The 13,639-nt window shown below is 28.3% G+C and overlaps 1 protein-coding gene across 1 annotated transcript; it reads left to right on the forward strand.

Annotated features, from left to right (window-relative positions):
- The first annotated feature begins 9,433 nt into the window (after nt 1-9,433).
- LOC113391009 (IQ and ubiquitin-like domain-containing protein) lies at nt 9,434-13,150 on the forward strand. The gene is made up of 3 exons (XM_026626996.1): nt 9,434-9,628; nt 11,321-11,844; nt 11,959-13,150. Exons 1-3 carry the CDS (start codon nt 9,434-9,436, stop codon nt 13,148-13,150), a joined length of 1,911 nt encoding a protein of 636 aa, XP_026482781.1.
- Nucleotides 13,151-13,639: the final 489 nt, after the last annotated feature.

Raw genomic sequence — 13,639 nt, forward strand, 5'->3', positions numbered from 1 at the left:
TATATATTAAATCATCATATTACGGATATTATTTTCATGTAAATTCTATCCTTTGCACTCTTATTTATTTAAATTTATGTTATTATTTATCAATATTACTAGATGTTAATTATTTAACAGTTGTAATGATTATTGAAATTAAAAAAAAATAATAATATTGTAAACATTGTCTAATATTTATAAGAATTAAATAAACTGAATTGCAAAGTTGAAATTATTTGTTTAAAATTGAATGAATTATTTTCGATATACAAAAAAAAAATTTTTTTTGAAAAAAAAAGAAACAATTTTTTTTTCCAAAATCAATTATTTTGTTAAGACAAGCAGAAAGTTTTTTAAATCATTTAAATTGGACGCTTAGTTCTCTCAAAAACTGCCATTTTTTACATATTTAGCTCCGTATCTTCGAAATGGCTGGGCCTGCCTTTGCCAAAAACTAATAAACACTTCTCCCAATCATTACTAATTGAATGTTTTTTAGATCATTCAAATCGGATACTTCGTTCTCTCAAAAACTCGATTTCTATTTTCTGATCTCTTTGCTCCGTATCTCCGAAACGGCTGGACCGGCCTTTGCCAAAAACCTATCAGCTCTTTTCCCTATCAATAGGAATTAAATGTTTTTTGAACCATTCACATCGGTTGATACGTACGCCCGAAAACGTGGACGAAAAATTGTATCCATACATACATACACACACACATCCATTTTTTCTGAAGTATGCCAAAACGTTCAGAAACCTTCAAAACGTCGAGAAATGTAGAAATTTTCAATTCCGATTTTCGGCCCATTACAATAACTTACCCTACGGGAAGTTAATAAGCATAAGGTACAGTGAGTGGTGCGTTGACGAAATACGAGTTTCCGTAAGCAATTTTTTTTATATAAATACATTGAAATGCCATTAATTCCCAAAGCTCTGTGGTTTTTATTAAAGTTTTTTTGTCTTTTCAAAATAAATTTACTAATTAATAACTTTACTAGTGGAATGCATGGCATCGTGCCTTAAGGCAAATTGCCGGAACTTCCTGTACCGTAATTAAAAATCTTTGTACGGAACCCAACAAAAATTACACAAAATGTGTGCACATTATTAAAATCTCTATAAAATATCTGATAATTTGATGTACATATGTACAATAAACATTTATGACCGCCAAATGACATTTTTTAACTTATTTTTATTGAGAGTCCATAACCGCTGCATCTGTCTTTCCAAAAATTCAATCAGTTCTTCATCTTGTCAATACAATTAAAATGTTTTTTGAATTATTAAAATCGGACGCTCCGTTCTCTTAAAAACTGAGTTACCGTTTTTGGCACTTTTTGCATCATATCTTCGGAACGGCTAGTCCTGCCTTCGCCAATCACTAATCAGCACGTCTCCTTAGCAGTACGAATCGAATGTTTTTTGAATTATTCAAATCGGTTGATCGGTGTTCCCGAAATCGTCGACGAAAATTTGTATCCGCATACACACATATATACATCCATTTTTTCTAACAATAACGTATGCCAAAATGTTCAGAAACCTCTGAAACATAAAGATATAAAAAAATTATTTTCGATGTTTTTGCGATTACTATAACTTACCCTGCGTGAAGTTAATTATTGTTTTTCTCGTCCTTTCGTGATATTGCGTGAATGAATTGAGGCATGTTTCGCTGAGCAACTTTCATGCTCGAACTGTTGCAAATTATTCGGGATGATTTTTATCCACAAACTTTTGGAGCTCAGGAAGCTACTTATAAAAATATACCCATAAATACAATACAATATATATAATATTATTGTAAAACCCTTAGCTGATGAAGTTATATATTCTTTATCAAAATTTTCTGTTTAAATACAATACATATTTATGATGTGTTACGCTTGTACGGCTTGTACATCCTCGCCATCCTTCGATAATTCAAAAAGCAAAAGCGCAAACTGAAAAAATAAACTAATCGTTTAAACGTAAATCGTTTCTACAAAATATTAATATTAATCCTTTATGGGCCCATGTAACTTTCAAGTTACATTAGTTTATCGAAATTTCTCAAATAATTATGACTTTTTTCATAGTAATATAACTTACGAATCTCAATTTCATAACCTTGCCAGGTTCTTCAACCTGAAATGGCAAACTCGAAGTGATATTATTTGTACCTTTCATAATAATTACGAAACGGATCAAAAACAACATATATTTGTTTGTATTTCAATTGTAAGTTTGTTATCGTTTTTTATGATACAGTTTTATAATTTTGAGTAGGCCATCATGGCATTTTGGTTGACCTTATACACAATTGTGCATAATAAAGTCTATGGTTCACAATAGCTTCAGCTTTCTTTTGTCAACACATTAATACGTTAGATACCCAAAACAGATAAATTATAATTAGAAGCACTAGCAAGTGTTAGGTTTGATGATTTCTTATTAGATTCCGAGTCCGACGAGGATGTCCCCGACGATGAATAAATATTATTGATAGAGTAAAAAATGTCAAGACGTCCAACTTCAGAGATATACAAACAATTAAAAAACAAAAAAACTAAAATACAATATCTGTAGAATACCTAGAAAAAAAGTTGTAGCATAATGGCCATTTTTTTGATAAGGAGAGAATGTTCCAAAAAGCCCGGAAGTAAAAAGTTTCGAAATTGGTATGCTATAAATACAGTTCATTTATGTTTAAGGCCAAAAGCGAATGCTTTGTAGAGTTCTATATATAATATATATGTTGATTAAACAAAATATTATAAAATAATTTTGCTTTTTTTATTACTTATTTATTTTATGTATTTTTTTATATTTAATTTATTTTATTACTTAATATTATAACTATAGTAATATTTTTGTTACTTATTTTATAATAGTACTATTCATTTTTTTGTGGTTTTGTTCCAATGAGGAAGAGTCAAATTGTAACTCGAAACGTATAGATTATTTTAAAGAACATATTTTAATTTTCTTTCTAATTTATTATCTGTGTGGATGCTTGTTGAGAAGTATTTTGTTTAAACAACATATTCATCACCATCTAAAGAATTATTACATCTATGTAGTAATATATATATATATATATATATATATATATATATATATATATATATATATATATATATGAGTGAGTTCTTGAGGGCGATACATCAAACAAAGAAAAGCCAAAGATTTATAAAATAATCTTTATTTCCAAACGTTTCGACATTCAATTTAATGTCATCATCAGTGGATATTACGTTGGTTAGTTACATATAGAGAAGTGTACACAGCACTAGAGATTTGGCACTAACATTTATACAACTAACTTGTCAGCACTATGCATTTTTTTATATAATTTTTTTGTATGATGTAAACAGAAAAATGATAGTTTTATTTAACAAAAATGCAAGTAGAATTATGTAATTTCTGCCACGACTTCTGTACTTTGCTAGTACCGAGGCATGTATAATTAATTAAAAATTAATTAAAAAATTATATAAAAAATGCATAGTGCTGACAAGTTAGTTGTATAAATGTTAGTGCCAAATCTCTAGTGCTGTGTACACTTCTCTATATGTAACTAACCAACGTAATATCCACTGATGATGACATTAAATTGAATGTCGAAACGTTTGGAAATAAAGATTATTTTATAAATCTTTGGCTTTTCTTTGTTTGATGTATCGCCCTCAAGAACTCACTCATATATTTCAACATCAAAATTAACTACTAAATCATATATATATATATATATATACAAGGCCGGTCCTGCCTTGCATGCGATGCATGCAAAAAATGCGGGCGCACGCCTTAGGGGGCGCCAAAACGAGTTTCGGAAATTAAATTTATAATATAATACATATTTATATTTTTTTATATAAAATCTAGAATTATTTATTTAAAATCTAGAATACTTAATAAATTATAATAAACAATCTAACTTAACAAAGGATACGGATACACAAAAAGCATATTTATTTTGCAATGTGATATCAGTAGAAACAATTAACCGATTAATAATGCAAATTAGTAAATAACAGCTATGTTCATTGCTTGATCTACTTATTAAATATTTTCTTTGTTTGAAGTTATCGTGGAATCGATAAAGAAATTATCTAGTATTCAATCCCATAAGCTTAAACCTGCGAAAGATTAAATTAACTATTGGGCATTATTGACGAAAAATTGCGAGCTGATTTAATTAAAACGGAACTTGTTAAAAAATATAAACAAATTATAATCGGGAAAATAAAAAATGGGTTTCACTTCTGATGAATTTTGAATGTTGAAGACATACGTGGTTAGTGTTATGGAAATGGAGCAAATATGAAAAATGAAAGCCAATTTCAAAGCCAATTTGAAGCTGAATACAATTCGGCTCTTACGATACCAATAAGGAGAAGTTTACAATGCAATTTTGGATATTGTGAATAATGAAAAAATAAATTAAAATAAAATTTAATTTAAAACATAAAATACGAATGTTATGTTTAAAAATTAAAGACTATTCTTTTTTTGCTCTTTTGGCGTGATTTGCTCTATAGAATAAATCGCATAATAAATAAGTTAAATGTTTCAAAACCAAAATATTAATGTTACACCTACGTTAGAAATAATTGAGGATTTAAAAATATTTGATTATGATCAACCCGCGAATCGCCTCGATTTTCTAAATAAATTTAAAATCAATGTATTTTATACATATATATTTTAGATTACATCTAAATTTTTGCGTACTAAATCCAGAATGATTAAAAATTAATTTAAAAAAATAAAGTAAATGTTTATATAATTTTAATGAAAAACTGATAAAACAGTTGAAATTATTGGGGGGGGGCGCTAAAACAAATCTTGCATGCGGGCGCTGAGGACCCCAGGACCGGCCCTATATATATATATGTATATATATAATATGTGTTGTATATATATATATATATATATATATATGTATTGTATTTTGTACTAGTTCTATACTATTCTGTACTAGTATGTAAAATCACTAAATTATTTTTATGTATTTTATTATTGTTCATATAACATATAAATTACTTATGATCTTTGTTAAATTTGCATTAGATGAACTTGGTCCGAATGAATGTTGCGTAGAATTTAAATATTTCGATAAGCAGGTCAATTCGGTCATGGTGACCCTTATGCATGCTGCTGTTAAAAGAGCGCCAAACAAGCAGCATAATAAAAATGCGACCAATATACGAGTTTGCCGCCAAAATCTATCAATTCTGTACGGTCGTAGGTCATCAAGTGATAAAGTAGAAAGCCAATCTTCGTCCAATGCACTAAAATTATACAAAATAATTCTGATTAATTAAATTATTACTAATTTTTTTTTAAATATTGAGATTTTCAAGTACAAGAATTATAATTACCCTCGCTTTATTTCAATACTAAAAGAAAAAAAATGGCTAAGAATTGCGCTAAATATAATTGTTAATAATAGCGTTAAGAACGGATTTTATTATAACTCATCTACTAGGGAACCCGAAAAACGATGATTCAGCACTTACTCCGGAGGTAAAAGTTAAGAGATTTTAGTAATGTGCTTAATTAATTATGCTTATTGATCGAAATGTTTATATTTCGATCAATAAGCATAAGCATTTTTAACGAAAAAAGATATTCGTTACCAATTTTAGGTTGTAAATTTATAATAATTAAAATAGACAAATATTTATTCAAAACATTAAACATTTTTTATTCTGATTTTACATACTGCATTTCTTAATACATTAATTTATTAATCAGAAAGTTTACCGAATTGTGAGTATTTTAAATTAATTTTGTAATCCTATTCACATTTATCTGATTTCATAAAATAATTTTAACCCCTGGCGATCTTACACTCGAAATCCAATGTGTCTCGACATTTAACGCAGTTTTACAGATAATAAATAAATATTATTTCGAGAAACTTCAATGAATGCGAGAAAGTATCAAAATGTCCGAAGTAAATTAATAATTCCCTCTAACAATGACATAATTTATATAAAAAGGGTGAAGTATATTTAGTGATAGTTCCTAGCTAATTCCTAATTAGTAAACCAAGAAAAAACTCACGCAAGTTTGGTTTGCAACTTCTGCATTTATATAGCTATTAAAAGATATACGCAGCAACTTTTATCTGGAATCCTGCCATTTTATAGTACAATAGATTGAATTATATTTACTAATTAACCAATAGAGCATTGTAGATTTGCTAGCTATTTAGTAACATGAGAATATTCTTCATAATTATATCTTATAAACTGACTAATTTGACTGTAATACAATTTTCTGTTCAATTTTTTATCAATAATTTAATTACATTTATATATTAGTAAAGCAAATGATTTTCTGATAATGATAAAATATACATGTAAATATTTTTCTCAACCTCAAATCCTGCTGTGACTGTTTGAACTCCCAAGTAGCTAATAATTTAGTGCGCTCTGTGCACATTATTAATACGTTATTAATAAATTAAGAATAGTTAACACTGACAATGAGCAAATTAAAAACACAACTTCAATATCTCAAGCATTATCTGGCTAGTCTTGTTTTTGTAAATTATTACTATATAGTGAAGTCGCAAGTATTAGGTGCCATTTTAATAGAACGCGATATTTTGTGTAAACAAACAGATCATACTGTCTTACACTAAATATCATTATATATATATATATATATATATATAAATATATATATATATATAAATATATATATATATATATAAACCAACAATATATATAGCGCATGGTAACCCATGCGATAATGTTCGAAGGCAATATAAATAATATTAGCAGAAACAAAAACATCAACATTGACAGAAACGTTTTTACATTTATGGTCGATATTATAATTGAAATATTATCTTCGAATGTTTCATTTGCAGGAACAAATTATAGAGATGTTTTAATGCTTGTCGATTGTGATTAAGTTCCTGAAGAAGGACACATGCATATCCTCGAAACTTCGAATAAAATATGTAGTTTAAAAAATTTAAATGAATAAAAAAAATTGAAGAAAAAACTGGACTACTTATTAAGAGTTCGAAAATCATAATATGATTTATGTCTCTCTTCTGAACATAAATTTTTTTGTATATGTTAAATGAAGACGTTTCGGATCTATTTACGTTCCATCATCGGGTTTCTCCCAAAAATGTTTGGGAAAAAACATGAATCGAATCAATTTTGTCTCGTGATTGGTTTTGCATTATATGGTAAGATCAGTTCAAGATAATTGCTTACTTATTACTATTTCTATGAAAAACATTTTACATGATCAACGCGAATCGAAAGTTCTTAAAATCATCCTGATCGGTTATATTCACAAATAAATACATAAACTTCAATATTTCTGTGATATCAATTAATTGGTTGATGAACAAAAAATCAAACTTTTAGTGTATGGCATCGTGCCTTGAGGCATATTGCTGAAACTTCCCGTGCCAAATTAAAATTTTGAAATTTGAAATATTTTCGATATCCAAAAAAAAATTTTTTTTTCAAAAACATTCGTTTCAACACAAGCAGAAAGTTTTTTGAATCATTCAAATCGGATGCTTAATTTCTTCAAAAACTGCAATTTTATGCACATTTAGCTCCGTATCTCCGAAACGGCTGGACCTGCATTTGCCAAAAATACTAATCACCACTTCTCCCCATTATTAAGTATTGAATGTTTTTTGGATCATTCAAGTCGGATGCTCCGTCCTCTCAAAAACTCGATTTCTATTTTTTACACTCTTTACTCTGTAACTCCAAAACGGCTGGATCGACTTTTGCCAAAAAATAATTAGAACATTCCCTATTAGTAGAAATCGAATGTTTTTTGAACTGTTGACGAAAAATTGAATCCATACATATATACATGCATACACGCACACGCGCGCACTCACACGTCCAATTTTTCTAGTATTCAAAAATGTTCAGAAACCTTCAAAACGCGATTTTCAATTTCAATTTTTGGGCGATTACAATAACTTACCCTGCGGGAAGTTAAAAGACAAAAAGTTCAACATTTAATGATTTAGTAGTTTCAAATCAAAACTTTTGAAAATATTAATATTATTTTTTTTTATTTTAAGAGTAGATATAAGAAAATAGGATTCAGTTGGATTTAGTTTTGCTTTAAAACAGTGCGAAAGTTTTCAGATGCTGTTATTTATAATAATCCCTTGTATTTATATATAATTATTATATTCGTATGAATGAAAAAATAAAAGGATTTGTTACGGTGCACATGAATTTCTTACGGTACAATGAATAAATCAAAGGTTATTATGATATATGTACATGAATAGCATAATATTTTATCAATTTTGTAGCCATAGCAACTGAGTTGTATAATCAAGTGACTTGATTTTTAGAGTCACATTGTCAATATCTAGCTATTATATACTGATTATCGAGATTCAAAAATCTAAATTAAACTTATTATGTTGATGATATAAACCGATTTATACCTTCTAAAATCATTAAGTGTGCATGGTAATATGGGTAACAGTTTTTATCATTTTTAGTCATCATTTTGTATGCAGTTTTCTATGGAAACCTGATATTTTGCAGATATTAAGTTTAATACAAGACGTCTAATACGAGAGTAGCATCTATTATTGAATATAGCAAAGTGAGTGAGGATAAAATTCGTATAATCGTTCGATTCATTTTTTTTTCAATGCAAAACTCATTATTTATTTTGCACATAAAATTTAACGGAGACATTAAAATTTAAATTAATAAGTCGGTGCAAAATTTCTTACCAGTTACCAGGAAAAGGTAATCTGTTACAGTAAAACTCCAATTATCCGAATTAATGGGGACCGAGACCCATTCGGATAATCAAATATTCGGATAATCGGAGTTTTTTTTTTAAAAATTGCCATTGGAGAGAAAAAAAGTTACGTTTTGATATTGCACTATTTTTTGATTGAATTAAATGAAAGAAACATGACATTTTCACATGTTTTAAATATAAATAAAATGTACTTAAACGAGTTAAAAAAAATGTACAAGTTTAGAAATAAAAATCATTGTTTTGTAAATATCTCCGTCAAATCAAAACAAACAATGTGCCTACACTGGCTTTGCTGGTGGAAGAATAATAGCGCACTTAGACTTTTTTGGACATTTTTTTTCTGAAAGTGATTCGGATAATCGGCGATTCGGATAGTCGAAGCTCGGATAATTGGAGTTCTACTGTACTTTAAAAAGAACAATCTTACCAAAGTTCTTGTGAAACATTTTTACTTCACTAATTTATATTATTCTTAAATACGATTCTTGATATTTAAGAATTAAAATAAATAATGATGGAAAAAATTAAACACTTCATAAATTATATTGTTACTGTATCAAACGTATTAATTAATTAATCAATTAGCTTTATTTTTTGTGTGTGTTTAATACATAAGTTAATTTTTTTATAGCAGTGAATCGATGAATGAATCAAGTTCACGCAACAATATGCACAGTGAAAACGAAAATGAATCAGAGGACAATCCGACGAATACGACAAAAGCTTTTGAATGTTATAAAGATGAAGATGGTATGCGAAAAGATGAAGAAGGTCACGATGATATGATAACGGTCAAATTCATAATCCCTCCAAAAAATAGAGTTTTTACTAATAGTTACCATGTTAATTTGCAAATAACAGAGGTAAATTGAGATTGAAATTAAAATCCTTTAAAATGTTTTTGATATTTTTAAAATCCATTACTTTAGTTAGATAAACAAAGGGTTTAACCCTTCTTTGCATGATTTTTTCTGTTTTAATAAAAATAAATCAGGGTGATGTAATTAATGCTCTAGATTAAAGGAAAAATATTTAAAAAAATCCTAATGTAAATAGAAGTATGTATTATGTAAAAAACAATATGGTGGAAATTTACATCATCATGCATTAACACATATCTAGCTCAGAACTATATAAAATATATTGTTTACTCAATCTTTTTTACTTTTTATAATAATTTAAAAAAAAACAATCATTATTTTTATTTAAGCACAAACTGATACCACATTTACTGAATTGACCCATTGTAAGCAGTCTCTTTTTACGTTCATCTCTTTCTTGAGCATTTTTTATAAACATTCCAAGAGTTTAAAATAGTTCGATCAAATAGATTAAAAAATATGCAAATACCACATTTTAGACCTCTTTGTTATATGATTTCTGCCCAAAAAGCTATCCATAAGAATGAGATCTATACTTCTCTCATATGATTATTGTTCGAACTTTGGGGATCAGTATGATCTTGTGCTAGGAATTTTGATTACTGACATATAGAATAATATACCAAAGAACTTATACAAATCATAATCTGTTTCTTCAAAAAACAACACAAAAAAAACATTTACAAAAAAATCTTTGCCATGCATTACAAGTGGAACTACTGCATAGTGATGTAAATTTCCATCGCATAGTTTTGAGAACTTTATTCACCGTGTTTTGATATAAATTGTACATAAAACAACAAAAACATGGATACAAACCCTTTTCTCACTCATTTTCACTTTTACTGTATTTTTCATCTTCGTTTACTTCCTTATAACAAATTAAGAACTCGCTCCTTTTTTCCAGTCACAACAAACAGTGAAATGACAAGTTCTAGTCCTGGTAATTAACAGTGACGTTTGATATTTTTTTTAAAATTGCATTTTGTTGTACACAATAGTCGTTTAAAATGTTGCCAGCAAAAACAAATTTACAGTACAAGGGTTTTTAGTATTTTTTTGTTGACTAAATATTATGATTGAAATTTCCATCGCCATGCAAAGAAGGGTTAATATATTAAACAAACTAATTAATAAATTGCAAACTACATATATAATGCCATGTGCTCTGCCAAAGAGCTATTGATTGATTCAACTTGAAAATCTGGACATTTTAGTGCGAGGTGGGTTCTCTCCCATTTTACGATTTATTTTACTCATAAATTTGAAAAATGTTATTAGTTCAAAAATTAATATTTTTCCTAAGTTGAACTTCAAATCAAATGCAAGAAGTAGGTTTGATATTTTGTTTATTACATAATCAAATGATAAATTTAATTTAAAATTAAGATCATTTATCGAATGCGGGTAGCCACGAGGCTAATAGCTGCATCTTCTGACTATGCTCTTGGAAAACGGATAGACAAACATTAAAACCACATGGTTAACTGAAAATAAATTTATTATTCTTATTGATATCTCCAATAATTGAAGTTCCAAATCTTTATTAGACATTAAATTTGATTAAATAGAAATTTAAAGAAAAGGAAAAGGAAAGAAAATAAAACGTCTATTTTGCATTCCGGTCTCTTTTAATCCTGTTTATAAACTACAATGACTTTTTTATCTTTTTAGGTTATCAACAGCTTAAGCAATATATTCAATATGCCACGAGATTCAATAGTAATAACACATGAAGGTGAAGAGGTGCCATTTGATGTTAAACTTCAGCATCTTAACATCGATGCTTTTGGAATATTAACATTGGGTCTCACAAATTCTAATAATGCTGAATTCAAAGTAGATGATTTGTATAAAGATATGGCAATAGCCGATATTATTACAGTACATTGCGAAGCAGACCATTGCGATCCATATGATTTGATAGTTGAAATAGAAGACAAGCGCATTATTAAACCATTTACTGGAGGTTATAAAAATAAAATAAATAATATAGAATATCATCATGCATTCACACAAACTGGACCGCCAGCTTCAAAAATATCTCCATATCTGTTACAATCGAGAGATTGTCAGACAATAACTAGTATTGATGTAAATCAACAGACTTCTTGTACGAATTCAACGCAAATGCAAAGCGAGCATATTTGTATTCCATCAGTAACAAACAAGATATTAACTCCAGGAAAATATAAATCGTATGAAGAATTAGAACGCAAGAAAAATAGTTGGAACAAAATTGCCTTGTTGCAAAAAAATATTAAAGCATATATATGGTTAAAATTAATAAATGAAACATCTGCAAAATACAGAGAGTTATCTTGTATTGATCAGAATATAGATATGCAAATTAAAAATGATTTGCGTAAGGAACGCATGCATGATATTGTCGTACAGACATATCCACGTAATAAAAACGATTTATTAATGTTACAATCTGTTATTGCAAATTGGCACCAGCAAGAAACAGAATCAATTCAAAAGATGTACTCTGGGGCACCAAAGCATGCCGAGCTAAATATGCTGCTTGAAAAAGAAATAAAAATGCTGCAAGTTGTACAAGCGCGAAAGAAAGACTCCATAGAAGAAAATAACAAATTGAAGGACTATAAAATATTGACTTTATCACAAAAACCTGTTACTTGGACTGGTTATAAAGGACTAAAAATTGAAATGGACACTTTAAAAACTCAATATGCCCGACGTTTATCGATAATTTATAATAGCATTAGCAAAGAAGAACCAGTGGAATCACGATTAGAAACTCTTATGTCCTTGCGTTCAACCCTAGAAGAAAATCCAACAAATATATCGATTGATATAATTGAATTAATTGATCGAGAAAGTGAATTGTTAATTCGTCAAATTAATGCGAAAGATATTCAGATTTTGCGCAAGCGATTAAAACAATTATTGATGAAGTATATGAAAAGTACGAATACTTTTAAATGTTTAGAATCTGATTCGAATTGTTTGTCAACAAAAGATCATCATATATGTAAATACTGTTCTCGTATAAGACCAGCTAAAATGATATCATTGCATTCATGTACAAAGTATTTAAATGCATGCGCTTCGTGCATTTCCATGGTGCAAACCCAGCAAAAAAATTACGGTCCATTTGCTAAAATGTTGCAGGAAGTTCGATGCGAGGAGCAAAAAAACAACTCTTTGCGGTCCGTAATCTTCATTATGAATGTAGTGGATATGCAAAAGCTGGTTGATACAATTTGGCACGGTCAATCGGCGTTAAGCACTAAAACAGAAAAGCTTCAGGCTCCTAAATGGGACCGAAGGAGAAACTGGTCGCCGTGGAACTGCATTATATTGACAAGAGAAGAAACATGCGCACATATGAAAATAACAGATTTAGAAAAGGCTTACGACCATAGCTTCATCGCATATGTTAAACTTAAACATTTGCTGGCTAAAAACATGTTTAAACAACTCGCCGAAGTTGACGAAAATTTTAAAGAAGCGCAATGTCAAAACAACGTACATTAACCAGGAGTTTAATCGGTTTCAATATATTACATACGGTTTTTTTAGTAGAAATATTCTAATAAATCAAACAATTAATAATTCATTTATATTCCAATAATAAAAAGGACTCGATCATTATATACCTAATTTTGTGAATATTTATTATTATAATAATAAATATTTTAACTTAGATATAAGCTGTAAGTATTCTAGAAATCATATTAACTAAATCTAAACTAGTATGAACATTTCTCAAATAACTTATATAAATTATTGAAATCAATAAAACATCAAAAATGTTTTACTTAATAATTTCACGCTTTAGTATTATTTATAATATATATATATATATATATATATATATATATATATATATATAGTGCCGGTCCTGGGATTCTTAGCGCCCGCATGCAACTTTTTTTCTAGCGCCCCCCCCCTATTAATTTTAACTGTTTTAACAGTTTATAATTAATTAATTTTTTAATTATTCTGGATTTAGTACTCAAATAA

The sequence above is a fragment of the Ctenocephalides felis genome, unplaced genomic scaffold, assembly GCF_003426905.1.
Source record: "Ctenocephalides felis isolate EL2017-DRISC unplaced genomic scaffold, ASM342690v1 CF-g0.4_SCAFFOLD_03725, whole genome shotgun sequence".
Classification (NCBI taxonomy): domain Eukaryota; kingdom Metazoa; phylum Arthropoda; class Insecta; order Siphonaptera; family Pulicidae; genus Ctenocephalides; species Ctenocephalides felis.

What these genes read in the sequence shown, in the direction of transcription:
- LOC113391009 (XM_026626996.1), top strand. Translation starts at nt 9,434, where the DNA reads ATGCACAGTGAAAACGAAAATGAATCAGAGGACAATCCGACGAATACG. An exon ending in TTAATTTGCAAATAACAGAG is followed by an intron (nt 9,629 to 11,320) that starts GTAAATTGAGAT and finishes TTATCTTTTTAG; the next exon opens with GTTATCAACAGCTTAAGCAA. An exon ending in ACTCCAGGAAAATATAAATC is followed by an intron (nt 11,845 to 11,958) that starts GTATGAAGAATT and finishes TGCAAAATACAG; the next exon opens with AGAGTTATCTTGTATTGATC.